The sequence below is a fragment of the Perca fluviatilis genome, chromosome 6 (assembly GCF_010015445.1).
Source record: "Perca fluviatilis chromosome 6, GENO_Pfluv_1.0, whole genome shotgun sequence".
In the NCBI taxonomy this organism is placed as follows: domain Eukaryota; kingdom Metazoa; phylum Chordata; class Actinopteri; order Perciformes; family Percidae; genus Perca; species Perca fluviatilis.
The window spans coordinates 18,610,688-18,637,690 of NC_053117.1; the positions used below are offsets into that span (position 1 = coordinate 18,610,688).

A 27,003-nucleotide genomic window follows, 5' to 3' on the forward strand; every position below is an offset into this window, starting at 1 on the left:
GGAGTTTCTTATGTCACATTACTTTAATAGTTGTCAAAACCTGATGACAATCTCATAGTTAACCAGAAACAGAGATTAAAGAAAAGATGTAGTCTACAATTTGACTTAGAAATTAACAAATAAAACACATGTGGCTTTAATGTTACTTCAGTCAGAAATTGTATTCCTGTCTTTGTCATACAAATAGAGCTACTGTAGTATTTAAGTATTTAACAAGTAATGTCATTATGTCATCACTCTACAGGCTGACAAAGCTCCATATGAAGTATATGAATGTGCATATGTCATCTATAAAACCTCTGTCTTCAGGTAGTGCTTTGTCCTGTGCTTTGCCTGCGGGCTGTTTGGCACACTTGGCGGCCTCTGGTCGTAGTCCCCCATGCACACAGATACAAAGAAGAGAGTCCCTCCGATGACCAGAGCCAAACCTCCAAACCATCCAGAGAACATTGCCTCTCCATACTCCCAGCGTGGCATCACATCAGGAAAACCCTCGTCCCAGAAGTCCACCACAGTTGTGTAGGCCACAAGAGAGACGGGAGCCAGGGTAGTGAGCCCCGACACCCAGGACAGCACCCCGCCGAGGATGAGGAGCCGTCTCTTCAGGACAGGCTGCCCCACACACATCTCAACCCCCTCCAGTCCTGGGAAGGCAGCCAGCAGAGCTAACCCTCCAGTGGCAATAGACACTGACATGAGCACCCTGGAGATCTGCAGGTCCATAGGCAGCCCCATGATGGACTCGTAGGCCTTACACTGAACTCCCACCTCCTCAGTGTAGAGGCAGGTGTGCCACAGTCCAGAGAACCAGTTCTCCACCTCGTTCAGGTCAGAGTTCATTGTCTTCCACAGTGGAAGGAAGGTGGTGATCAGAGATGTGACCAAACCCCCAAACGTCACAAAAAGTGCAGTCCTTTGCATCATTTTAGTTGTTAGAAAAACCATCTTCTGCCTCTGCACATACACACTGTGCTGTGATTCCTGCTCAAGTGTGCAGGTCTATGTAACAGATTGGGAGATCCAGAGTGGCTCTGTGGCCCGCCCCACCTGCTAACAGGACCAACGGGGCCAGCCCACTTATTCAGCCTCCTAATAAAATGCACCTGATAAGTGAGAGATAATCCGGGACTGTGGCATGACAACAGACATACTGTTTGTGTTCAATATCATTGCAGTGAACAATGAAGTCTGTTTTTAGATGAAACCAAATATGTCCAGCGGGAGTCTGGGCTGTGTGCGCATAAGTGAACTTAAATGAATGAAACATGAGCAAGCTGGGCATTGGAGGTTCAAAAAAGAAGAAGAATTAAAATCTACTCCAGGAATTACTATAGCGGCCTGTTTGTGTTTTAGTTTAAGTTGTGATTATTTCAGATGAGTTGTTGTTTTACTGATGTCACTGATGAGACTTTGCCATTAATTTAGTGAGGACATTTACACTAAGAAAATCAAAGGACGAGCTTTCGATTTGCCAAGTGTCTCAAGTATCTGGACCATGAATAGCACTTTGTGCTCACTGCAAGGGTACTTACAACAGAGCCCAAAAGAGTCCAACACTTTGTGAATTCCACTGAGGGTCCTTACAGATCTCGCAGTACAACTGGCAGCTAACAGAAAATTCAATCTACCGCCTCAGAATTTAGGTCAACGTTTATTTCTCAATCCCATGAGCAAAATGTACTATATAACTTAGAAATAAAATGGTCTAAACCCACAATCATTTACAAAATGCAACATTTTCTTACAATCTCTCCATTTTATTCAAATTATACTTAATGTAGTTTAAATGTTTAGGGTTGGCCTAACCATCTTTCTGGCCTGATTGACTATTGTACAAGTATTTTAAAAAGAAGTTGCTATTTATATAATCAAATTAACCTATTCAACTTTAATTTAGCTTACTTGAGTTAATCACAATCAAAATTGCAAAACCTTACAGAAGCCAAAGGCATTCGCCCTCTCTAACCAAGGAGCTTTGTCTGACCTTATCATCCTTAGATCTGTGGAAACTGAAACCCCTGAAGGACGTGGCTAATTTGATGAAAGGTCAAGGATTAACCTTCAGCTTTTTCACAATGTACATAGGTTACAATGGCTTTAGTGTATGGCAAAGGTCTGTGAAAGAATTTCAGATTTGTGCAAATCAGCCATATAGAAATATTTGTGAATACTCCACTGTGAGACTTGGGAGAAACTGCATTGATTTTTAAAACATATCTGTAAATTGCTTACTTTTAGACATCGGTTTTAATCCATGCCTATTGTAACACTTTATATTGTAGCTCACAGCTAGATGATAGCTGGAGTAGAGTCGGCCATGGCTTTTAAATGAAACTCAAGCCAGCGGGGCCAGCAACTGTACTGTAGTATAGCCTAAGCAGATACAATGTAGTTCGCCATGTATCTGCTCTTTGTTTGGGGTGAGCGTATAATTTAATTCATCTTAAAGGTAAGTTAGGTCAGAGGGTCCAGTAGATTTATGACAACACAGTCTGATGTCCACTGCAGGGCCTGTATGTCAAAGCACCATTTAATATGAATACTGAGCTTCCATAGGACATTTTTGGCACACTTTACTTTTAATTGCAAACTGCCAAAGGATGGTTGTGCAAAAACATTAATTACATAATGTATTTTACTCACAAAAGACAGCAAAGGGGGATATTGGAACCAAGAAAATGAGACTTTTGAGTGGGTATCAAGTGAGTTCAGCCTCCACTGGCTCTGTACTTGACAGGGGTCCAGAGTGCAGAGGGGCCATAGAGACTCAGTATAGCATGACTCATTTTGTATAAGATTTATTAAGGCTTTAAATACATGAAATCCGTATGGTTAAATATTTAATAACAGCATACTGAGGTCACTAAATACACATTGCTATATTGTATGGATAGAGAGAGTCTGTTAGTAATGGTTAAGAGGTGATACATATTACAAAAGATGTGTACCAGTGACAATAACATTAAACAAAAACAAAGAGCTTTAAGACAGACATACATTCTAATTATTTTCATATGATTTTGATTCCTTACATTTTATCCAGGCTTGTTAACTGAGTAAGAGCTGAGAATACTGCGAGTGATGAATACAGTTTTATAGATAAATAATCCATGTAATAGTATACTTTATTCAAGTTGCATTTAGATGACTTAGAATGTATCTGAGCAGATAACAGCTGATGGCCACACTTGAACCTTTCTAGTGTCACAAGTATGAGTTATTACAGTCCACTGCATATCTAAATGTATTAAAAAAAATGCAGCAGCAATACTGAGCAGAATTAAACCTTGCAAAAGTTTTAATTCTGTAATCAAAATAAATAAATCACTAACTTAACATAAAAGGGAATTTTAGACCATTTAACAAATTGTAACTGAGCTAAAATCCGGTTTCTTCCATGATTTCACTCTTCATTGAGATACAGAGTGAGAACAATTTGATACTGTGTGAATGAAAGCCTTCTACTGTTTGTGGGTCAAGACATGCGAGGGCCAACATAAAGAAAAGAACTGGGCGCCCGGATAGCTCAGTTGGTATAACGGGCGCCCATATATGGAGGTTTACTCCTCGACGCAGCGGGCCCGGTTTCGACTCTGACCTTCGGCCCTTTGCTGCATGTCATTCCCCCTCTCTCACCCCTTTCGTTTCTTCAGCTGTCCTGTCAATAAAAGGCCTACAAATGCCCAAAAAATAATCTTAAACATTTTTTTACGAGGGAATGACTAGAAGTAGGTGGAGCAGAGATGTATGGCTTCTGTGAGAGAAAAGAGCCCGACTCTTGGCGTCCTCTTAAATGTCGGAGCCCATCTCAGCACACTGTTTGTCTGATATGTGTGTAGCTAGAGACTCAATGATGTCCAACAGCAGCAGCTGGCTGAGAGACCGCAGGTTGGGGAGCTTGGATACCTTTGGGAGGGGAGGAGAGCAAAAGATGGGGGGAAAAAATGAGCCACAAATCAAGACAAGACAATGAGTCAAACAGAGTGAAATGAGGAATAAGCAGCACTTGATTGCTCATGCACAAAAAATAAAGATAAACAGAAAGAAGCAGAAACATTAACAATAGCTAACACTGCAGTGAAGCAGGGTGAGAATTGAGTGCTTCGCTGTTAGTTTGAATAACAAACAATATCCAGAGTGGCACTATGACCCTCGTCGCTATGTGATGATGTGCTTGTTCAGCCGGCCGGCTGTAAACAGTCTTCTTTCTACATAGAAGATGAAGGGTGATCCACTTGGAGGCCAACGGTGTCAGTCTCCCGCAAAGAAGACAAGCCTACAGGGTTAGCTCAGCTGCAGTGATTGGGCAGCAAACCCCCAGGGCTCCGGATACAAGCCCACCCACCTTAATGAACTGGTGGACAATAATGTGCAGGCAGTGCTTCTTCATGTCCAGAGCCTGGGTCTTATCAGCTGCCTCCAGAATCTGAAGTATTGAGGGAGAAAGGAGTGAGTAAATGATTCACTCTGCATAAGAAAATGCCTTCAAGTATGGGACAACATTGTCAAATTGGGTCACTGCTCCCCCCAGCTCGGGGAAAACAAATACCTGCAAGACATTTTCCACAGTGACATTCATCTCCAGATTCTGCTTGCAGTAAGCCTGCAGTCTGTTGTTTGAAAACCCATAGTAATATGGTGCAGCAAACAGATAGCTGTTTATCACAGGTTAAGGAAGTGAAACATTCCAGTGAAAAAGTTTGTGATTTTAACTTTGCACATAACCTTCATGTGAATGAGACAGCAGAGTATTTGCTCATTAAATGTAACCCATAAGCAACTTTAACACTGGACAGGAAGACAGTTATAATGCTAATGAAAGGATTACAAAATGTTTATGTTGTTGCTGCATAGTATCTTGTGCAAGAAGTGACCGCAATGGCTGAATAAAGTCCAACACACAAGTGCAGTTCCAATAATGGCCCCTTAATAGACTTAATCCGGTGAATGAATATAAAGCAGTCTAAATTTGAGAAGGATACAGGGAATCCTCTGGAGGCATGTTAACGTCGCCATAGTAGATATAACGCAGCATTGACTCAAAGGCCTGCTTACTTGGAACCATCTCACCGATGGAGATATTAACCTGACCGTCCACGGGCATGAAGGAGCGGAACATCGCCTCAAAGTAACTGAGGGGTAAAAATATAAATGTTAAAAAAAAAGTGTCAGACAAATCACTAAACTGAAATTAACTGCAATGAGAAGAAAAAAAATTAGGTCTAAAATGTTTGCACATGATGCAAAATACATTTTTTACTTTTTAACCTCTTTCTTTTTTCTTTCAACCAAAAATATTTACAACACATTTATTACTGAAGCATAAAGTATAGCGTAAAATATGTTTTTTTTAAATTACTATAAACATGAATGTAATTATTATTAAACCTTGGATCACAACACAAACACAAATGACAGCAAAGGCCTAACACATTTATGAAAATGAGAGGTAAACCTGCTTGAGATAATGTGTTTTTCTCTTGTGACAGTAAGGAGCAGCTTAAATTTTTTGATGAAGCATATTCAATTGTAGAGCTAAAAGTCGTGCTTCCCACAAATAAACAAAGAATGTACAAAAATCCAGGGGTCTGATAACTTGCTCTAGCTGCTGCATGTGCACGAAGCGGATCATGAAACCGGCGCTGTCCCTACCTGGATCGGGCTGCCAGTATGGCTTTATGAGCAGGCCGTGGTTGTCCGTCTAACAGCAGGACAATGTCGCAGAACTCCAAGCCGCCTCCCTCCAGGTACGCCTTCATGTCCTGGACCAGGGAGGTCCCGATGTCCACGGGCTGGTCTGAGTACAAGCGGAGAGGAGGTTGCTGCTTTCGTCGCACAATCTCCACGATCAGTGGGGTGGACAGACGTTCAAACTCCTTCGTCATGATCACCTGGTTGAAGTGTGACTCCTTCACCACAAAATTAAGGCAATGTTCCTAGAGGAAGAGAAAAATGGTTAACGTAAGAATAGATTATTTTACTGATCTCTTTTGATTGAAAGTATAACATGTTATTGTGCTGAAAACAATATGAACTTTAACCACTGGAGGGCAGTAAAAATGACACTTAACAGTTAACCAGACGTACCTTGAGCTGGTCCAGTTGCAGCTTATTGGCATTTTCACAAACACTGAGAACATTCTGCAGGTCGACAGAAGCCTCAATGTACTGCACACACAGCTGCTCGAGGCGGGAAAGCTGAAAACTAAGGGCCAGTTTGTATACATCCATAATTAGAAGAACATCCTGAACATGACCTTTGGAGACAAGCAAAGAAAGGAAGAATTATCAGTTTTTCTTGTCGCTCTTGGGGATTACTGCAGTTGGAATCTAACAAGTGATAAACAGGGCAACCATGAGGAGAGAGGTACCTCTGCGTGGGTACTGGATCTTGTCTGTGTAGAGGAACTGCATTAAGACTTCAAAAGGCTGGGCCTCCGCTTCCCTGATGGATACCTCTAGCATCGGTCTGTTGCTTGCTGGGATATCCCTCGGCCCTCCAGCTGCCCCTTCGTCACTTTCCTCGCAGCTGTCTTGTTTAGTCTTCTGCACATAGAGACAGAAGATTATGTAAAACTGTAACACCACTTTATTTGCTTCAAAACAATATCAGTATTGTGATAGAGTAAAGATCCTCGGGAAATTTGATAATCATTTACTAGCTAGCATCATTTCACTCAACTATCACACCAACATGTGATAGTTGAGTTATCAAATGTGTAAATAAATATCATCTGACAACACCGATTGTCTTCCCTTCAGAGGAAACAAAGTGTACTTGTACTGACCTGTCGCTGCCTATCCCAAGCCTGCAGGATTTTCTTCCGCAGCCACTGACATCTTGCAGTCACTATGGCAATATGCCCCAAGACTCTCTCCTCCCTCTGTAGACAACACAACAAGGAGTCAAACAGATGGAGAAATCATTTTAGTTGGATAATGTGAATGTCACCTTGTAATTTCAAATCAGCAGAGGCTTAGCCTTCCGGTAATACAAACCCACCTCGCCCAGAATAAACTCCACATCACAGAATTGACGATTCTCCCACAGTTTGCCATAGTCTTCATGGAGTGTACACTTTGGGTAGCAGGAAAACTGTGAGGAAATACATAACTATTAAAACTACTGTCCAGACAAGCTTGACAGTTTAAGTACACCGAGTCCATAATATTTTCTTTAGACAGGGAAGGCTTTTGACCAGTGTCCAAAATGATGCAGGTGCTTAACAAAATATTAACAATGGTTTTGGTTGACACTAACCTGGAATCTGTACATCTCCCCACTGCGCACATTGTTGTCCACAGTTCCTCCAAAGATGTACATGGCATCTTGAATCACAGCAGCAGCATGGAACAGTCTCCCACTGGGCATCTGAGGGGGAAGGGAAGTAAAAGAGATGCAAGGAGATTGTTCAAAAATATTACTTTTAGTAGTTAAATACTCAATAACAGATGTATTTGCATGCACATCCAGGATGGCATTAAAGAAGCTCCCATACTAATGTGATAAGCACCGAGTCTGCTGCCATGTACTCGTGCTTTAGCCAGACATATGATATAATCATACAATCACCAGGCTTTCTAGATAAGTTTTAACAATAAAATGCAGTTTGTCCCCTACAATGTTGCTTGAAGGGTAGCTGAACTAAAAAATTAATTTAAAAAAATAAATAGTTTTTACACACATTTAATCCAACTAAACAGCTGCAGTAACATAAAACAGAGAATGCTACAGTAGGGGTGGTAAGTTAAGGACCAACATGTTTTATAATTCAGCCTGTCACATATTTAAGATATCATTCAACCACTTCCATCGTCTATTGACAGTTCTTTGTAAATCCATTTGGTTCATACCTCACTGTCCATGCTGGGATGGATCACCTCCCAGCTCTGAGAGTCCACATCGTAGCAGTGCAGTTCATTGGGCAGAGTGTTGTCGGCCGCACCTCCAAATACATACAGTTGGCGGTCAAAGGCAACCATAGTGTGGCCATAACGTCTCTGGGGAGGTGGAGGGGAGCCCCGCAGTAAGTGTTCAGTCGGGATGCGTGTCCACCTGAGAAGATGGAGTAATGACTAGCCCATGTAACACTGGCATGTAACACTGGCACAAGCAAAGGGTGTACTCACATGTGGCCCTTGAACTCAAACTGGAAGAGGTTGTTGGTGATCTTGGCTCCACTCTGACCAGAAAACACAAACATCTTGTCCCTGCAAACAGCTACAGGGAAGTTGCAGCAAGATGGAGGAATCTCACCACTCTGCTCGATCTGATGGAACCAAAGGCAGAGGAAGAGACGTTTACACATACAGTAGTGTTGGTGAGCGTTCTCCTCTCAATGTCCTTCTGGTTATAATATATTGAAATGTATTATACTGGCCTCCTCCCAACACGCATGTTCTCGATCTTGCAGATTGATGGTCCACATGTCATTCAGCCTGCACAAGGGGGAAATATCTGTCAACATTTTATGCAAATAATGTGTCAGTTGTGACAAAAGCATAAAAAAGTCAAACATACCTGGCATTCCCATCATAGCCAGCAAATATCCACAGTTTATCACTATAGACAGTGGCCCCGTGTGCAGACCTAGCTACTGGCAAGCTGAAACAGAGATAAAGTGGGGGTGAAATCTGATGTTCAACTGGCTGAGCTTTTGGTTTTTACAGATTCACACTAGAAACACCCAACATTTTGAAAAGGAACAGCTTGGTTTAAACTGATTTCCTCATAGATTCTATGCCTCCATCCCAAAATAGTCATGTTTCCAGGTATAGGAAGAGACTATTCCCTGCAATTTGTAGTTAACAAGGTCATATTACAACGAAGACAGCTCACAATAACCTTTAATTATAGAAACGTAAAAAAAACAAAAAAAACAGCGTTGCTGGTAATGTGTCCTTTTTCACCCTGTAAAAACAATCCAAAATAAACACCAATAAATTCCAGATTTGCTTTAGAAAAGGCTAAAACAATCCAACATAAACTGGCTGTGAAAAAAAGACAAAAACATCTATCCTAGAAACACAATTTAAAACATCTTAAAAACACACATTACCTCCCCTCCACTTTCCATTCAGTCCACTGCCCTGTTGCAAATTTGTACTCAAAAAGGTCATTTTTGTTTTTCAGGTTCGAGTTTGAGTAGATGTCTCCGGTGTAGCCCCCTGTAAAATATTAAGTCAAGCATTAGAGGATCAATATCACCCGAGTTTAAAATGGGTAGCATAAATGACATGTGATTATGAGGAACATAAGCTTAAAAAATAAAAAATAAATTAAAAAAAAGTAGTTACCAAAAACAAACATGCTGCTGCCATAGACAACAGCTGAATGGTGATATCTGGGAGCAGGTGGAGTTCCAGTGGTGAAGGCTCTGTAGTGAATATCATACAAAAGGACAATACATTATATCTCACAGTCTGTAAATTCTTTAATTGCTAATTAAGGTGGAATAGTGCATTGATGCAATCTTACCGACACCATGAGCAGTCCTTCACATCAAAACGGAGCAAGTCGTTCAGCATGTTCTTCCTATTAGAGGACACAAAATGTTTAATGCTTTTGATGTGGTGGACAATAATTATGAAGTTAGAATGCCAGTCACTGCCCACTACTACTCACCCATTGTCTCCCCCAAACACGTAAATGGCATCCCTGTATGCCACAACAGTGTGCTTACTGCGCCTAAACCGAGAAAATGAAGTTCAGGGTGATTAAAAGGCTGTAAACCTGAAGATTAAGCCAGTGGAGTCAGATAAAGCTGCACCTACTCATCTGTCAACATATTACCTTGCACCAACAAACTCATCACACGGAGGGAGTCTTCTCCAGCGATGAACAGTCTCAAATGGGCCAAAATTGAGCGTCAAATATTCCACGCTGTCGGAGCAACTGTGGTCAAAATCAACACTCGGGGCCACTTTGGTTGATTTACAGGACATTGTTGCTAACTCATCCAGCGGAATCACTTCTCAGGGCCACTCATCAGCAGGGACTTCCACAGTTAACGCCATCGTTAAAAGTTAGTCATCCAGTGTGACAGCTAATGTTTTTTTGTAATTTAGCTGTGCACTAGTATTACCTTGGCTTTAAGTAAGATACAACTAAAGTCCGCGTTATTTACGTCAGATGGCTAACAACAGTTAGCTAGCTATCCGCGACGCGACCATTGACATATATAAAAGGACGCGATGCTAAAAACTAACATTAGCCGCACAGCTAGCCAGCTTTGTGCTAATCTGCAAAACAAGCAACAGCGAACAGTTGCAGCGAATAGAAAGTTAACGGATAGCTACCAACGTCACACTAAAATATCTGCCTTATCCGGTTCAACCATTCCGCTAGTATGCATACGAAGTGAATGAGTTCGCAGCAAGGCACTAGTAGCCACAAAAGCTAACGTCATTTGCACTTAGCTAAGTATGAGCAGCAGACAAGTGTTGTGGGTAAAGAGCACTCTCGGCCAACCACGCCCCCGAGCGCGAGACCAGTGAGTACCTCACTTCCTGTAATGTAAAAATCAACAACCAGAAGGACATTTATTTATTTAGTGCTTTATTTCTTTTTCATAATGATGCACTTTTTATACCATTCAGTATCAATATAAATTATTTCCAAATCTGTGCCTGCTTGTTATATTACCAGTGCTACCACTAGGCATCACTATGCACATTCACATGTTTGTGCCATCAATGAATAGAGATGAGTGACCGAACAAAACAAGTAACCTTCGGGGAATGTTAGCTAAAGGTTCCCTAAGGGTTATTTAAAGCTTTAAATAACCTTTAGAGAATGTATCCGTGTTTTCCACTTGGGTGTATTTTCTGCATCCCAAACTAATTTTAACAGGACAATCCTCTTACATTTGTTCATTCCCAAATGGCCCCTGCCAACACTGGCATTGGTGGTTTATCTTGGTCCATAATTTAATAATGAAATATTTTTCCAACTTATTCAAAAATGTTGTGACGTCATATACATTCATACACTATTAAACAAGAACAATCTTGGTAATTGTTATAATACAGTAATAAGGATGAAACAGTCACAGTCACAGATAGAAAGGAAACTATCAATTTTATGAATCAGAACGTTTAGGCTAATACATGCAATTTTACATGTAGGCAATTTTTTTTTTACTTTATTTTGAGGATAAAAAATAATGGGGAGGTGTATGGAGGACAAAATCATTACACTACAGATATATTAATTAATAACTGAATCCATTATTAAATGCAAAACCATAAACAAAACATTAAATGCATATAAATATACGTGTGTGTGTGTGTGTGTGTGTGTGTGTGTGTGTGTGTGTGTGTTGTGTGTGTGTGTGTGTGTGTGTGTGTGTGTGTGTGTGTGTGGACACAAATTAAGAAATAAATGAGTAGCACAATGCATTATCAAGAAAAACATGGATGTATTTCTTATAATAATTGTTTAGAATTACTAGCTTTTATTTTCGTTTAGTTTGGACTTTTTTATATATATAATTTTTTTGGGCATTTTTAGGCCTTTATTGACAGGACAGCTGAAGAAATGAAAGGGGAGAGAGAGGGGGTAATGACATGCAGCAAAGGGCCGCAGGTCGGCTACGGGCCCGGTTGCGTCGAGGAGTAAACCTCTATATATGGGCGCCCTAGTTTGGACTTTTTAATTTCTTTCCTGGCCAGAATGGCCAGTCCGTTCAATTTCTGCGGTTCAATGTTACGAGAGTTAACGGAAATTCATGAGGTCTCCTTTTTTTCGGCAGTGGAATATTAAAGCTAAAAAACTAAAAACTGAAATGTTTGACATTCACCTTTATTATTTTTTTAATAAGGCAATACCATCTTACTTTAGTTTTGTATTCAGTTTAGTTTGTTTTTATTTATTTATTTAGTTTGTTTAATAACGATATTTTTATTTATTTAGATATTTCATAACTGTGGTGTAAACACATGTAGGTGGTGTTAACGGTTAGTTATTGCCGTAGTAGCTTTCTTGATAGGATTTACCATACTTGGCTGGCAATGATTTTCTTTGGCTCACTATTCAACCACATCATCAATGTACCTGCCAAAACACCTGGCAAGGGCTAATGTTCCTAGGATTAACACTGTGATATCAGGAGAAAGGAGAATTGGCTTAAAATTGCAAAGAAGGGAACATTTTATATCATATGGCAGAAAGCTCAACATACAACACATTATATGCTATAAAAATGGATAAGAAAAGTAAATGAATAAGGAAATTATTTTTCTTTTTGAATGCATAGTGCTGTACTTCTAATGTATTGATTCCTTTAAATATTATTGATCAGACCTATTTCATGACAGACATTTTGACATGTTACTGCACAGGTGTAATTAATAACAAAAACGATGGCTAGCTGTAGGAACAGAATGATCATTTGTTGCCCCTGTGCTTTCCTTGTGAATGTGAAAACGTCTGCCATTAGAAACGTCTGTATTTGTTCACTTACTTTAAAAACGATGGATGTTTTTGTCCTCCACAGACAGTAAAGTAGGATGTAGTACTTACATTCACTATTTTCACATCTGTACTTCAGCCCTTAGTGGTCTTTCAGTCTCTTAGAACTTAGATGTTTCAACTCTGAGGGATGGACATCAAAGACAATATTAAGCTCAAAGCAAAGTACCATTCTTTCTGTGCCTTCAAAGAACCTTTAAAGTTGGCAGGGATGGCAACATTTTTGTCTTTATTCCATTAAAAAGCTTATCAAAGTAGTCCCAGACGTCATTGTTCCCTCATCTGCTCCATTAAAACAAGCTCACATCTGAGAGTAAGAACATTTACATTTTGTATAATTGACTCACAAACATAGAGAACAATACTAGGCCTCATCTGCGTTTAGGAAACTGGTTCAGTATTTGTAGATTGTGAAGTGTTTTTCTCAAACATCCATCAGATACATTACAGCACACAATCATATGAAAAGCAAACAAGTCAATGTTGACACATTTAAACAAAACAAGACAGGTCATAGGATTGAAATGTGACAGAAAACTTAAACATTTCACTCTATTAGCCACACAGTCTGTTTCAATACATTCTGTCAGAGTTGAGTTGGCCCCCTTGCTCACATGTCTAGTCACCAGTTAAGGATATCTCGGACATGGCCCCACAACTTGGTGATCCACAGGTTAACCCCAAGCTCTGTTAAGTACTGAAGCTCTGGCATCAACATCTTTCGACACAACTTTCGATGTGCCTTGTCCACATTCTTCTTCAGGTTATAGCCCATGATGGATTTCTGTCCGATGGGCTGCCAGGGCTGCATGGCAGTCTCTTGGATGCTGCCAGCTTCTACAGCACGACCACCCTCAATGCAGATGGATGCCATCTCCGTGTTCCTTCTCTTGAGTTCTGCCACATCCTCAGCCATGCGCCGCCGTCCATATGCATCTACTCTTTTCCAAAAGGTGTGGTTGAAATGCTGGTATAGCTTCCAGTCAATAGCATTCCACTCAAGAGCCCGGGCCCTCAGCTCAGGGGTGAGTTTAGACACAGTGGATCCCTTGCGGGCGTTAAGCTTGAAGAAGAGCACGTCGTCCAGCTCCCAGCAGAGGGCATCCTTGAGAAGGATGAGTGATTCCTCAAAGTATTCCACCAACATGACCAGCTGAAAACGCTCAGTAATGAATCTGATTACCTCTTCTACCTGCGGATCATCCAGCTCCAGAGTGTTGTCCTGTCCAAAGTCGAAGAACAGCAGATTCTTGAGGTAGAAAGAGTTGAAGCCCTGTGGATCAAAGTAGTAATTGGGGTCACGTAGAAACTCAGTCAGCTTATCATCACCTGGTATCTTCCAGGTAAAAGGCACCAGCTGGCCAAAATAGTGGAAGGATGACTCAAAAAGCTCTGCAGGGTCTCGCAGAATAGTGATGTAGGAAGTGTCCATAGGTAGCAACTTGGCCACCTCAGGTGCATTAAGGCGCATGTGATTACAGATAATATTGAAGCACATCCCAGGTCTGTAGTCTTTAACCTGGGAGCGTTGGAAAAGAGATGGATAGAAGAAGTCATTTCTGCTGTCAGGGAAGGCAAATTTGAGCCGGTGCTTCTCCCCAAAGCGAAAAAGGACGTTTAGGAAGGTGCTGCTGGCTGTTTTGTGGGTCTTCATGAACATGATATCCACCTTAGGAGTGCAGGTCTGACCCGGGGTTTGTTGTGAGCTGTTTGTGGTTGGTTTGGGATGGAGCTGGGATGGACGATGGGCACAGGAATAAGGCACTGGAACTCTACACAGACGAAAACAAGGAAAACTATCACATGATAAATGTGCTGATAATGCTGATGAAATGTACTCACACAAAATGAAGAAAAGCAGCAAAACATCTCATTTGAGAGGCTGTATTAAAAAAATGTTGATTGAAAAATGACATTAATTATTATCACTAATCATTTCAGCTCTAAAATACAGTAATTGCTGAATAAATCTGACATACTGTATGTTTAACATTATGTTTTTTAGAGAACGCGTGTACACCAGTGTGATGAGTCTTACTCAGGCAGAGTGTAGTGGATCTGGGGAGTGGAGAGGCAGTAAAGCAGGATCATGCAGCTGGTCAGGAGGGTACCCAGGACCAGGCCTTTGCACATGGACCTCCACTGCCTCCCTTGCTTGCCAGCCATGGTCCAGCAGAATCAAGGATTACCTTAAAAACACAGAACATCATCTTCATTATGGTGAGCATTTTCTACCTGCTAGCTGCCCAGACATTTTCTATTAGTAGATAGATACAATAAAAACTCTATTATTCTATTCTACCTCTATTATGTTATCTCTGTTATTAAGAAAACAAGCTTTGAGGACACATTGACACCACTTTAAATGATTTATTTAGATGGTGATTTGGAAATTAAAGTGACCCTATAGATTACAATCTTTGCTCTCTGGTTTCTACTGGAGTGGAAAAAATAACATACAGCAAGCAATCTAATGCAATAGCCTAAAATTGTAATATAACAGTAAGGTGTCCATTTTAACTATATGGTGATTTAAGTATTCTGTTAAACAGTGCAGTGCTGTCATCAGGTGCATCATCATTTAAGGTACTCATGACTATTTACCCACAGGGAGGCACATTTTCAGTGTATTTGACCAGTTTCACAGTTAGCCTCATTTCACTTAGTTGTCTACTTCAAAAACATTTTAAACACAGGGTGTACTTTAAATTGTATGGTGAGCTAGAAAATGAAATGACTAACATAGTGTTTCTCAGCTGTCCCATAAAATAAATAATGCATTACTGTGGAAAGTGATATTGCATTCCCCCCTGCTGACTGCCGTAAGACGAGCCACCTGCTGACTCAGCTACACAGTTAAAAAGTGTCACTGACCACCTGGAATTTTCAGCATTATGTGAACGAATGTGACCCCAATACACAGCAGGGTTTGAGGAGGGCCTTTTAGCTTTTATAACTAAATTTATAGTTTATTAATATTTTGAATCAATTATGCAGACAAATTGGTTGAAAATCAGATTTCAGTGAAAGTGTTCTAAATTTATTTTTTCTCACAGCAGATCAGTTAAGTTTCCTCCCCATTTCTCTCTTCAATTCCTCTCAGAAAAAATGACATTCTGAGCTTCCCTCACCAAGAAAGGACCCTGATTACTGTAAACTGTGATGAAAAATATACTTCTGCAGCAGAGAACAGAGCAAAGTTAAAATCAGTTAAAGCTCGGGCGCCCGGGTAGCTCACCTGGTAGAGTGTGTGCCCATATACAGAGGATCAGTCCTCGACGCAGTGCTGCATGTCATTCCCCCTCTCTCTCCCCTTTCATGTCTAAGCTGTCCTGTCCAATAAAGGCCTAAAAAATGGCACAAACAAATAATCTTAAAATCAGTTAAAGCTCAGTTAAGTTAAAATCATTAAAAAGTGAAAATATCTTTGTTACCATTTTTTAGTTGAGGTTGGAGGACATTATATGGTACAACCATTGGTGGAAGAAGTTTTCAGATCCTTTACTTAAATAAAAATAATATAATTAAATACAAACCAACACTAAATTGTAAAAATACTGCATCCTACTTAAGTAAAAGTATATAAGTATTTTAATTTAAATGTGTTGAAAGTAAAAGTACTGTGTATATACTGTATTATTACTGTTGAGGCTGCTGGAGCTGGACGTAGTTTAAAATACTTATATAGTTCAGTTCTCCAAAGGATCACAAGATCTAATTGAGTCTAATCTGAGTGGTCGTGAGATGAAAAATGGGAGAGACAAAGAATTTAAATAGAGTGCAAGTTGTCCGCTGTTTCTTTCTATATGTGTGTGTGTGTGTGTGTGTGTGTTTGTGTGTGTGTGTGTGTGTGTGTATCTGTCTGTGTTCGGAGTTGGGTTTGTTGTACATCATCTGATGTTTGGGGCATTTACCCTCCTTTTCTGTTAGCAAAATACTTTCGTCCATGATCATTTTTTGCAAATCACACACCAGTTTTAATGAATCCATGATGAATTGAAACTATGATAGCCTTTTAACCTTTTGAAAAATCCAGACGTAATCCCATCCTAGTCTTAAGTATGATGTCCTTTATATGGTATCCAGTGTGTCATTTATTATTCATTTTTGTATTTAGTAAAGCTTTGGGTTATGGCTTAAGGTTGATGTCTTAAACCTTCATATTGGCCTGAGTTACTGTGCACACCTTGGTCCCATAAATTGTAGTTACATTTCAGTCTTATCATCAGAGCATTATACAAACATTGCTCAACCAATACAGCTAAAAGGGTTATGTCTGCTCTTTGTTAGGACTCCATGAGGGTCTATTATGGAGGCATGTGAGAGCTCTTTCTCTCTGCCATCAGAAGCCACTCTGTTGTGTGACATTTGAGGACAGGGCTAGTTTCAGGTGGAAAACTTTAGCCTGCAAATGCAGAGTGAATTTCAAGTGACATGTTTTTCTCCTGCCTCAGGGATATGCCTGCAATAACCTTCAAACCTGAGATTCCACTGGACAAACTTAATTGTAATTCATTATCTTGAAATTTCACCTACTAAAATCACCTTTCAAACATTAGGACCTCCTTTAGGCAATTTTCCAGTCCACTTTTACCCTGAGCTTTGCATGGCTGCACACCAAACTCTGATTTATTGTTTTGTTATGGTAGGAGCTTAGTTGATCAAGAGTAATATTGTTTAAAGATTAAATATAAAGAGTACATTTAGGATAATGTTTAACAGTTTTCCGTGTAGGCATTCAATGTGATTACATGAACTAACTGAACTAACTTGTTGATCTAACATTTGACAAAGACCATAAGCAATATTACAAGGACAAAATAATACTGCAGAGAAAGCACATTCAAACAAAACACTGGAGATTGTCTTACCCTCATACATAAATCCAAAGAAAAACTAAAAGTGTTTCTTGTCCAACTGCATTGTCCTCTTCTTTTCCCAAGCCGTTCTTATGTCAGATCTCGACATGCACATACTGCAGCACAGTCCCGTGCTTCCCTTGTCGCATGCCCAGCACTACGGAGCTCATTCATCTGGTTGCTGCCTCTCTACATGCACACCTGATGCCTTGGGCCACCTGCCGCCTCCCCCTCAACTTTCAATTCTAAAAACGAACCTCGCTGAATAAAGCTCTGCAGGGAGGCTCATCTATCCATCTGTGACGTCAGGAAGTGTGTCAGGGGACATGCACTTGTCATTCAATGTGAAGAAAGAGGGCAGGGAGAAAGACAAAAAGGGAGGAGACGAGAGGGGCTGTATAGTTCCCATTCTGTGTCTACATACAGAGGGCTATTGAGTGGAGACACTGGAGTCTGAGCTGTAAGCTGATAGGTGGGGTGGAGAAAAGCATAAAAAGAACAAATGCAGAAAGCCAAAGCACAAAGGCTCCAATTGTACCACTTGATCAAGACCACTGTATCTACATTGTTTATAATGCTTATTTAGCAAGCTGTGTGAACACATACATGCTAAAGGAGGAATGTAGACAGACAAGACAGCTATTACCTGTTGCACCACGTTTACCAAAAAAAAAAAACATCAAAACAAACTGAGCAACCTACAGAGCCTGGTTTGTCATGCAATACTGTGTAGATGCCTGAAATATGGTTTAAATTTGTTTCTCTAATCTATGCATTAAAAGCTGTCAATATTTTAAGAATGGGAGTAAACATGACATACAGTAAACATGGTATCCTATGCTCGTGAAAAGTGCCAGTCTCAATACAATCTCTTGTGCAAGATAGACATTTCAACAGAGAATGAAATGAACATTCAACTACGAGTGACAAGTCTATTTGGCTCAGCTAGGCAGAATGTAGCAATATGTGGTCATAACGTTCCATCCATTCATTACGTGAAAGTTCTCTCGATACTGTGGCCCTGATTCTTGGAAAGCACACTGCATTCGTGCTGTTCATCCCACACTCGTCATGCTCAGGCACAACACTGCTGCTTTTGTTTAGACGGGCGTGCCTTAGTCTGCAGGCCCCCAGAGTGCCAGGCTGAGACGTGAACTGGGTGGGCATGCGTGGAATGCAGATCAGGGTGAGAGCGGGCAGGGAGTGTCACAAACTGAATAAGGAGATTGAGGAGTGGAGCATGACTGGCCTGGCCTTTGAACCACGATCACAGCAGCATCTCAAGAGGGCAAAGGGGCTTATGCTCCTTCGTCATCAACGCCCACTGCCCATGTGTGGACAAACCACTCAAGATGACCCACCAACAGCAGCACAGTGACCTCAACTTGTGCCCAGTGCACAGATGTGGACTCCTGGGTCTTATGGGACATAATGTATTTTCACGTTTTGTGAGCCATCTCTTCTGATCCCACAGTTGTGTGAAGTGACGACCGAGGGCAACTCAAGTTAGAGACTGACAGCTTGAAGCAAAAGTCTTTCTTGAATATGCTGCCCAGTAGTGCAGTGTGGAGAAACACGCACAATAGTTTAAAAAAGAAAATGTAAGAAACCTGATTTATTTAATGTTGCAAGATCACAGGTAACAGGCTTGAAATAATCTTTTCCTTTAAATCTTTTTGGATTTAGATCTGTTAAATCACTATTGCCAAATGAGGTAACACAATGGTGATTGAGCCTATGGCCCAGTGATTAAAGCCCTTGCATTTGTCTCATGAGACAACCTGTAGGGGGACCGAAGAGGGAAAAGTTACATAGTATGCCTTTAACTCTTGCGTACTGTTGTGAATAAACGGTTGGTCGAACAAACAACAAACGAGCAATGACTACAGACAACAAAACTGCAATTACTGCGTATCGCCATAGGTGCCGCCAAAGAGAACGAAACAGATATTCAATTGTAACTTTAATACTTAGTTTTTTTAAACAGAGCATTTTAAAATGAAGTGAAAGAAATATCATGTGTGATGTAGAATAGTTCATACAAACATAAAAGGCAAACAGTTACTTTTACATTAATTATAACACAATTAGCATATGAAACATCCTGCATTTCAGCGTGAAATTACGCAGAGGTCAATGCACCCATGTCACGGTGCATGCAACTCACTCACAGAGCTCTCCAATGCACTTACAGGTTTTACGACACGTTAACCTGTAATACACTCTACCTCAAGAATTTAAATACATAAAGTCACTCTGACAAACAGATCATCAGATGAGTCATTTCCTGGCCTTTTTCTTAGATTTTTCAGCATCATCATGGGCCTTCCTCTTGGCAGCCAGCTTGTTAGCCTGTAAGAGGAGAATGAAAGCCGTTAAGGCATTTTAGAGGTCAGTGAACTCCGGGGGTCACCGCCGGGCTTGAATGTACTCTACACACAGCAGCTATAGAATACTGTTTAAAGAGATAAGATGTCCGATACTGAAAATAAAGGATCCATTGTTAAACATGTAAGAATGTTATCTGCACAAACAGTATTATCTACACATAATCAATAACAAAATCGAACAAACCTCTCGGACTTTTCTCTTCTTTCCGAACATGATCTTGTCGTAGAGGTACTTTTCCTTTTTCTTCATCATCATGATGGCCAGACGTTTCTCCTCGGCTTTCTCCTCCTGCTCCAAGCGTGCTGGGTTTTCTACCTTTACTTTCCCAGCTGTCACTTTGACTGGCAGAGACTAAAAGGACGAGAGGAGTTGATGTAAGGTTCCACCGGTTTCTAAAAACAGCAAAACGACAAATATGGCAGGGATCAAAAGTCTCTTACCTTGCCCTGGGATCTTTGTTCTTCCATCTTCTTCAGATTTTTCTCTTCTGCCTCTTCATCGTCATCTCCCTCTTCTTCGTTGTCATCTTCCTCCTCTTCCTCATCCTCCTCATCTTCCTCTTCTTCCTCGTCCTCCTGTTCATGGGCTATGATGGAAGAAAATATATATAAATGATGTGTCCATGGTCTCTGAATTATCATGCAGCCCATTTAGAGGTTTACATTTTACAACACCGACTCTCAAGGGACATGAGTAGGATTTTTTTTTTAAACTATGATCAATAGAAGAAATATTCTTTAGTATCAAATCTCTTTAAACTGCTCTAAAAGTATCACAAATATCAATTTTATTTTACATGTACCCACCCCCTACTATGATGCACCCAATTTATGACAGGTACATAATACCTGAATAGAAATCACCTGTGTGTAATTGAGGTGTGACCTAAATAAAGATACACCCTAATTATAAACACTGTGATACACTGTCGAAAAAAAATAAATAAAAAAGGCACTGTGTGAAAGACGAGACGTTAAGAGAAAATGCTTGAGTTTGTACCAGGTTTTTCTCCTCGTTGTAGGGCCATGATCTTTAGTTTTTCAGGGGGCACGTAGTCTCCGTCCTTCTCCTCCACGAAGGGAGAGAGGTGGGGGGGCAGAGTCACTCCAAGGAAGTAGTCCTCCACAGGCAGGATGATTTTGGCATTGACACAATCATACACCCACTGGGGCTGGATGTAGTACCTAAAACAAATAGTAGCATAGTAGAACAGTGCATCTCCCATTAGGGTGAGGGTTTTACCTCTCTGCTAAATACATGAATGAGGGAGTTGGCAGGCATGATGGAAATTTGAAATGAAGAGGGAGATAAAGAAAGAACAAGGTCTTTCAAAACATGATGAATAACAGGGTTGCTTCGAGAACAGAAAGACGACTCTGAAAGGAGACATTGTAGAGGATATCGCCATGTACAAGAGGAGAGGAGCACAACTAATCAGCTTCTTGTATTTAGATGGACAGCTTGTATTTATTTTTATTATGTTCTGCAAATCTAATTTGTTGTGAAAATGTTAAACATTCCTTTACCTGTTGATATACTGTTTGCCGATGTTGGGTCTGTCAACAATTTGATGCGTGATGGTCTCATCCGTCACCTCGTATGTGCTGCCGATGCAAACAGACTTGTCCCAAGACACCTCACCACCAAAGCACCTGGAAGTCAGCAGCAACACACAAAAGACAGAAAAGGAGCTTTACATCAGTTTGCGGTGTATGCGCATGGTTTATTTATGTCTCCTTATAAAAATGTCTGACTTTTCTGTCAGTTTCACTGCAGCAGCTCTCACTCACCTGATGAGAAAAGCCAGCGACTCTCTGGGCACTTCTCTGTTGAGGAAGAACTTGAGACCCTCAAAAAGCTTTTTCTGCGCTTCCTCCTGTTTCTGTTCCTTTTCCCTGGCCTCCATATTGGCCATGTCCTCCTGAAGAGAAGCATTAAAAAAGGTAAACATGTTTTTGTAAAGGTTGGAGGATTAAAAAGCCACTGTTTTGTTAGAGTCATTAAGTTCTTTGAAATCACTGTTGTGCAATGTCTGAAAGAATGATGTACACAAGTTGCAGCAGTTTTAAAGGCTTCAGGGACCCATCAGGGAACTAGGCTCATGTTGTTGAAATGCAGAAGTTTCTGAGTTCTAAAAAAGTTTTTTGGGATCCTGGAAAGTCCATGTGGTTATACAAGTCCACTAGTTGAGAATATCAAACCAGCTGGGCACAAATAGCTACCCAATGTGAGAAACCTCACATCCTTAGCAACCAAAGATGAAGCTGTAATCCCCAGTCTTACACCTCGATAGCCTTCGACTCCACTCACAGATATATTGGGACTCTCACCTCTGCCCTCAGAGACCAATTAGTATATCAACTGTTGTTTTTCAAAACAGAAAATATAGAGCAAATCATATTTTGTGAACTGATTTTCTTACCCCTTCAACAGGAAACTGGTCGAGTTCAGCCTCCTCCTCCTCTGCGGTGGAAACCACCCGCGCCAGACTAGCACTCAGAGCTGACAGTTTCTGCACAGCCAAAAACCATAGGTTAAGAACAACAATTCCTAATTTTGATATTTACATGCCACCTTGCTCATCATTACATAACCAGATAAAAAGGTACTAGTTCAGTTAAAGAAACCACATAGTTTGCAGTACCACAAGTTTACATAATATTTTTGATAATGTCCAGAAGGATATGTGGTACCCTAGATATTATCAAAAATAAAAGAGGGAAAGTGGTTAAAATTGTTCACCTCTAAGTAGCTTTCTGAATTCATGGCATAGTCATCATCATTCTCTTCCTTCAGCTCAGACTCTGCTTTAACGTCCAGCTGCAAAAGAAGGGAAGACATTAATGGAGTACAGGTGTGCTAACAGGTGACCAAATAGCAATACATCCTTACAGTAATCACGCAGCATAACTGTTTATCACTTCATATCATCACAAGTTGAATCTTACTAAAATATGTCACAATAAGAGAATTTTTTTGATTTTCATCTAAAATACAACATGGCCATTTGTGATTGTTTCAGAGTCCAAGATACCTTTGGTGGGTAGAGCAGGTTGAGGGAATGGTAGAGTCTGAAGTTGATGAACCCCAGAAGAGTGGTGTAAAACTCTGTGAATGTTGCCATTACTCTGTAGTCAACATCTGTTGGGTGCTAAAGAGCAAAAAACAGCATTTCTCAAGTATATAATAGAGTATATAATCTCTGGAGCACACAACGAACTCAGCACAGTTAGTTAACTCATTTAAAACAGCCGCAATTTACACAAAAGAGTAACTTCGCTATAAGCGACTTGCACTGTGGAGCCCTGCAGTGTAATCCTATAATAAGTTAAGTAACTGCTTATGGTTAGCATAATCACTATGAACTGCATTTCATCATTTACTTACATCATGGGAGAACTGATATGGCACCAGCCATGTAATGAGCTGTCCCATCACCTCAGCTTGGTAATATATCCCCTTGATGGAGATGAAAACCTATCACAAACAGACAAGTGTTAAGTTCACTAATGAACAGAGGTCAATGAACCCAAGACATGTCACTATACTGTGCAGCATGAAGTGGCACCTTTTTGAGAGCACGGGATGCAATCACATAGTTCATCCACTCCACAGTGAGGCGTCTGCACAGCTGGATTGTCTGAACGTGGCATTTTCCTGTTCGGGCGAAGGTGGAGAAGAGGAAACACATGCAGAGTGCATCGTCGATGTCACGGAGAGCATCAATGAAGGAGGGGTACCTGCCAGAAGGAGGAGCAACATGGAGGAAACAAAACTTGAAAAATAGGGGTTTTAAACTTGGCACATAAAAAAAGCTAAATAAAATGAGTTAATTAGTAATTAAAAGGCAAACATGCTTTTACATGTTTTAAATACTAGCAGTGTTTCTCACAATTTGCAATTTGTCATTTCTGCTGATACTCTCTAGTTTGACTCCACACACACACAGTCAGTTAAGCTCAACATCACCCTCCTGTGTTGAGTAAGGAGAATAACACTGTCCCACCTTTCTTTGATGATGTGGTCCAATTTATAGGTTGGCTTGTTCTCCTTCAGTCTCTCCACAGAAGACCATTCTGTTTTTCCATAAGCCTTCTTAAGTTTGCGTACAAAAACCTGTTAAGATAAAACATTTTGACAATAAGTTCACATTTTCTAACATTACTGCAGAAAAAAAAAAAACCACAACAAGGTTTTCTTATAACAAGTAGAGGAGTGACGACATCCCGTCCCATGAGATCTTGCGATATTAAAAACGTGACGAGATTTCTCATTGAGGCGAAAAGTTGATATCAGTACACAACCAGCATGACGGAGTCTGGCCTTGACCTCGAAATTAGCATAGAAGATGGCCCCTGTCCATTCTCCAAAGACTCAGAGTTAACTTTTGCAGAGCGAATTTCAATTGGAAAAAGCTGCCTGTAAAACCCAGCGCTGGAACATTAGATGGTCTCTGTCTCTCTTGCCCGAGATACACGGACTGCAGCCTGCAGTTCAGTTTGTTGCTGACTTCACAAATCGCTCTTTTTGGAAAAGAGTTGGAAGTTGGAAGCAGACAGCAAAATCTCACTTTACTTTTAATATTAAATATAAAAAAGCTCTCCCCTCGTCTTAAAGCGATACTAGAGCAGCCTACTTCCCTGTTTACTGCTGCATCAAATGCAGGGGAGGAGAAAAGAGCATCCGTCTCCACAAAAATCATCTGTTGATAGTTATTTGTTTGTGCTTTAAAGAGTTATTATTGGGAAACAATCATGAAATAAGCTTTATTTCCTCTCTCTCTTTACTGTACAATGACAATTTCAAGTACAAAACAAATGGTCTCAACTACTGCCTTAAAATGCTTGGTATCGTAACCTTGGTTCTGAGTGAAGAGACTCTCTCGCCACCATGCATATAGAATAAAGTAACGGTGTAACTGTTGGTTATACAGGAGAGAAGCCGGTCATTTGAGTTTGTGGCAAAACCTTTCACAGTGCCCATTTTTCATTTTGTGGCTTTCCATTGAATAAGACTATTTTCACAATCATATTTCGTCATTGAAGTTCTCTTTAAAATAGTGTTAAAATCCTGTCTCGTGAACCCAATCTCGTCCCGTGAGCTGAGTGTTTGGTCACACCAGTAAGAAGCAACAAATTACATTTACAAAAAAGCAAAAACAGACCATTTAATTTCAGAAAAATACTCAGACAGATTGATTTCCCTTATGTTAAAATGGACTCTCTTTGTATTTGAGGAAGTTATTCATCCACAACAGGACCCCAATTTAACACGATACAATTAATATATCCTTTTCAGAAAAAAATAAAAATATGCCTTTGATACCTTGTACTCTCTGAACTTGCCAACAATTGGCTCATGCAGCAGAAAGCGGATGTCTTTGAGCAGGTAAAAGGTCCTTGGGGCTGTAGATCCCTTGTTCACCTTCTTCTTGTGCTTGGGCTCATGAGGGTAGATGCCTTTAAGGATGCACAGTCGCCTTAAAGAAAAAAATCAGGGAGATCAGAAATTATTTGTATGTGACATATCTGCTGTTTGGGGGTGTGTTCCCATTCAGGTGTCTTGATATAGAGCTGAGTTTCAACAATCTTATGTGCTAGGGAGTAGGGCTGTACGATATAAGAAAAATGTGCGATAACGATATTACTTACGATAATAAACGCATATTAAAGTGTACTCAGCTCTGCATTTCTGCTGCTTTCAGTATAAAAATAGAACAAATTGCTTGTTGAATTTAAAACAAATTAAATTTGTATTAAATAAATTAAACATTGAATTCAATATAAAAAGGCACCACTAAAAAAAGAATGACAGGTAGATTTTAAAGTGCAGTTTTCTACTAATATCTGTTTATACAAGGTAGAGGTAGAAATCCCCTAATATCTCTGGTTGTAAGGAGATTGCAGACATAGTTGCAAATCAATGAACAGGACTGTTTTGTGGCAATTCACAGGATTAGTTCAAAACAAAAAGACTCCATCTGTTTATTTGGTCTATAAATGATTTTAATTTTAGCCTACATCCAGCTGCCAGTTCAATAGCCTCGGCTGCAATACATTCTACCTTCGTGAAGGATGTTGTGTTTTGTTGTCTTATAGAGGTGATATCTTGTCTTTATTGACACTTCATGCTGTTTATAGTGCTGTTGAATTGTATTGCGTTATACTGAGAGCTGCTTCTGTTATTTTGTCTACCCTCGATATAAATGGGATGGAATATAAAATATAACAAACATCTCGTAGTATTTTACAAAGTACATATCGCCAAATCCTCTAACAATCAACAACACAGTCAGCGTTACCTGAAGTCTGGGAGGCTCAGCTGTAACTTCTTGCGAGCTTTGTTTCTGGTGATGTAGTTGGTGGCAGAGCCCCTCTCATACTGGAAAACAAGGGCAGACGACCACATTCAATTCCACATAAATCATAGACTTAAATTCATAGTCAGGTTAAGTAGATGCTTTGACCTAAAAACGCTAACCTGCACCCAACAGAGTTTACTGTTTCAGAAAAACAAACTTCAGCTAGCTCCGTTAGCTAACTAGCTAGCCAGGTAACTATTGGAGTTAACGTGCCTGAGCCTGACATTAACACGACGTCAACTCTTACCTTTTTCTTTTGAAGACCTCCCATTTACAAAGGATATGTGACCCTTTACACAAGTTTAGGTAAATGGAATTGTCAAAGAAGTAAGCTGTTAAGAAGCGAACACAACGCTCGCTACGATCAGCAGCAGATGCACGTGTCTTTGACATGCGCGGAGAAGGCGATGGAGGAGGACCCAGATGGTGGTCCTTCGTCCGCCTGTATAAAAAACAAAATCAAAGCTCAATTTCTCGTTTTGCTCTTCAAACTTGTGTTGTATATTAATGCACAGTGCACACGCACATCCGTTTTTAGTATATATCAATAAACTTGACTTGACTATATATCAACTGCTATGATCAACAGTATACACTGTTACATCTAGCTTGTATACGCCAGTGCCTCCAAAATAAGGTTTTATTTGTATGCAATTGTAACACAATGCAGACATGGCAGAGAACAATATAATACAATATGTTCAACCTGTCAGAAAAAAACTGAGATAATTGTTTAAAATGTCTACCAAATAAGTTCATGTGCCGAACTGTAGATGCACTTTGTTCAGATTTTAAGTCTGAAACGCTTAAAACACCATAACGCTACACCTTATACAATCATCAGAATAAACTGACATGAAATAAAATGCATGATTTAACCACAGCTGAACCCCACCCCCTACCTCTCTGTGGTTGGTGCC

At 40.2% G+C, this 27,003-nt stretch overlaps 4 protein-coding genes across 7 annotated transcripts; all 4 read right to left on the reverse strand.

Annotated features, from left to right (window-relative positions):
* Positions 1 to 17: 17 nt before the first annotated feature.
* On the reverse strand, positions 18 to 1,007 carry cldn26 (claudin 26). Its single transcript, XM_039802336.1, has one exon. It carries the CDS (start codon positions 943 to 945, stop codon positions 289 to 291), a length of 657 nt encoding a protein of 218 aa, XP_039658270.1. The 5' UTR covers positions 946 to 1,007; the 3' UTR covers positions 18 to 288.
* Positions 1,008 to 2,782: 1,775 nt separating this feature from the next.
* On the reverse strand, positions 2,783 to 10,467 carry lztr1 (leucine-zipper-like transcription regulator 1). 3 transcript variants are annotated; one of them, XM_039802338.1, is made up of 19 exons: positions 9,794 to 10,467; positions 9,626 to 9,688; positions 9,479 to 9,535; positions 9,298 to 9,377; positions 9,060 to 9,168; positions 8,522 to 8,605; positions 8,382 to 8,439; positions 8,131 to 8,270; positions 7,855 to 8,056; positions 7,262 to 7,372; positions 7,004 to 7,096; positions 6,789 to 6,884; positions 6,372 to 6,543; positions 6,088 to 6,257; positions 5,653 to 5,936; positions 4,983 to 5,132; positions 4,550 to 4,655; positions 4,346 to 4,426; positions 2,783 to 3,906 (listed from the first exon to the last, which is right to left on the reverse strand). In XM_039802338.1, exons 1-19 carry the CDS (start codon positions 9,943 to 9,945, stop codon positions 3,790 to 3,792), a joined length of 2,325 nt encoding a protein of 774 aa, XP_039658272.1. In that variant the 5' UTR covers positions 9,946 to 10,467; the 3' UTR covers positions 2,783 to 3,789. The 3 variants fall into 3 exon arrangements, with proteins under 3 accessions (XP_039658272.1, XP_039658271.1, XP_039658273.1); XM_039802337.1 differs by having other exon boundaries at positions 6,372 to 6,546; positions 9,794 to 10,466; XM_039802339.1 differs by lacking the exons at positions 4,550 to 4,655; positions 4,983 to 5,132 and having other exon boundaries at positions 3,770 to 3,906; positions 6,372 to 6,546.
* Positions 10,468 to 12,133: 1,666 nt separating this feature from the next.
* Positions 12,134 to 17,788, reverse strand: gal3st1a (galactose-3-O-sulfotransferase 1a). 2 transcript variants are annotated; one of them, XM_039802341.1, is made up of 3 exons: positions 17,344 to 17,788; positions 14,511 to 14,661; positions 12,134 to 14,244 (listed from the first exon to the last, which is right to left on the reverse strand). In XM_039802341.1, exons 2-3 carry the CDS (start codon positions 14,636 to 14,638, stop codon positions 13,095 to 13,097), a joined length of 1,278 nt encoding a protein of 425 aa, XP_039658275.1. In that variant the 5' UTR covers positions 14,639 to 14,661; positions 17,344 to 17,788; the 3' UTR covers positions 12,134 to 13,094. The 2 variants fall into 2 exon arrangements, with proteins under 2 accessions (XP_039658275.1, XP_039658274.1); XM_039802340.1 differs by lacking the exon at positions 17,344 to 17,788 and adding an exon at positions 15,711 to 15,766.
* Positions 17,789 to 19,279: 1,491 nt separating this feature from the next.
* On the reverse strand, positions 19,280 to 26,354 carry pes (pescadillo). Its single transcript, XM_039802343.1, has 15 exons — positions 26,331 to 26,354; positions 26,024 to 26,103; positions 25,048 to 25,201; positions 23,729 to 23,838; positions 23,291 to 23,462; positions 23,110 to 23,199; positions 22,757 to 22,873; positions 22,465 to 22,542; positions 22,145 to 22,234; positions 21,513 to 21,643; positions 21,249 to 21,374; positions 20,722 to 20,906; positions 20,163 to 20,308; positions 19,906 to 20,073; positions 19,280 to 19,683 (listed from the first exon to the last, which is right to left on the reverse strand). Exons 1-15 carry the CDS (start codon positions 26,352 to 26,354, stop codon positions 19,612 to 19,614), a joined length of 1,743 nt encoding a protein of 580 aa, XP_039658277.1. The 3' UTR covers positions 19,280 to 19,611.
* Between the last annotated feature and the right edge of the window lie 649 nt (positions 26,355 to 27,003).

Bases quoted from the DNA above. Each gene is read 5' to 3' on its own strand.
- pes (XM_039802343.1), bottom strand. From the start codon at position 26,354: ATGGGAGGTCTTCAAAAGAAAAAG. The intron at 23,839-25,047 runs GTATCAAAGGCA...TTATCTTAACAG, and splicing joins GCAAGTTCAGAGAGTACAAG to GTTTTTGTACGCAAACTTAA. The intron at 21,644-22,144 runs GTAAGAAAATCA...GCTTCTCTTCAG, and splicing joins ACCAGTTTCCTGTTGAAGGG to GAGGACATGGCCAATATGGA.
- cldn26 (XM_039802336.1), bottom strand. From the start codon at position 945: ATGGTTTTTCTAACAACTAAAATGATGCAAAGGACTGCACTTTTTGTG.
- lztr1 (XM_039802337.1), bottom strand. From the start codon at position 9,945: ATGTCCTGTAAATCAACCAAAGTGGCCCCGAGTGTTGATTTTGACCAC. The intron at 7,373-7,854 runs GTATGAACCAAA...CTTCCCCCTCAG, and splicing joins ATCCCAGCATGGACAGTGAG to ATGCCCAGTGGGAGACTGTT. The intron at 6,258-6,371 runs GTACCTCTCTCC...TTGTCTCCAAAG, and splicing joins GATCCAGTACCCACGCAGAG to GTCATGTTCAGGATGTTCTT.
- gal3st1a (XM_039802341.1), bottom strand. From the start codon at position 14,638: ATGGCTGGCAAGCAAGGGAGGCAGTGGAGGTCCATGTGCAAAGGCCTG. The intron at 14,245-14,510 runs GTAAGACTCATC...TCGTCTGTGTAG, and splicing joins ATCCACTACACTCTGCCTGA to AGTTCCAGTGCCTTATTCCT.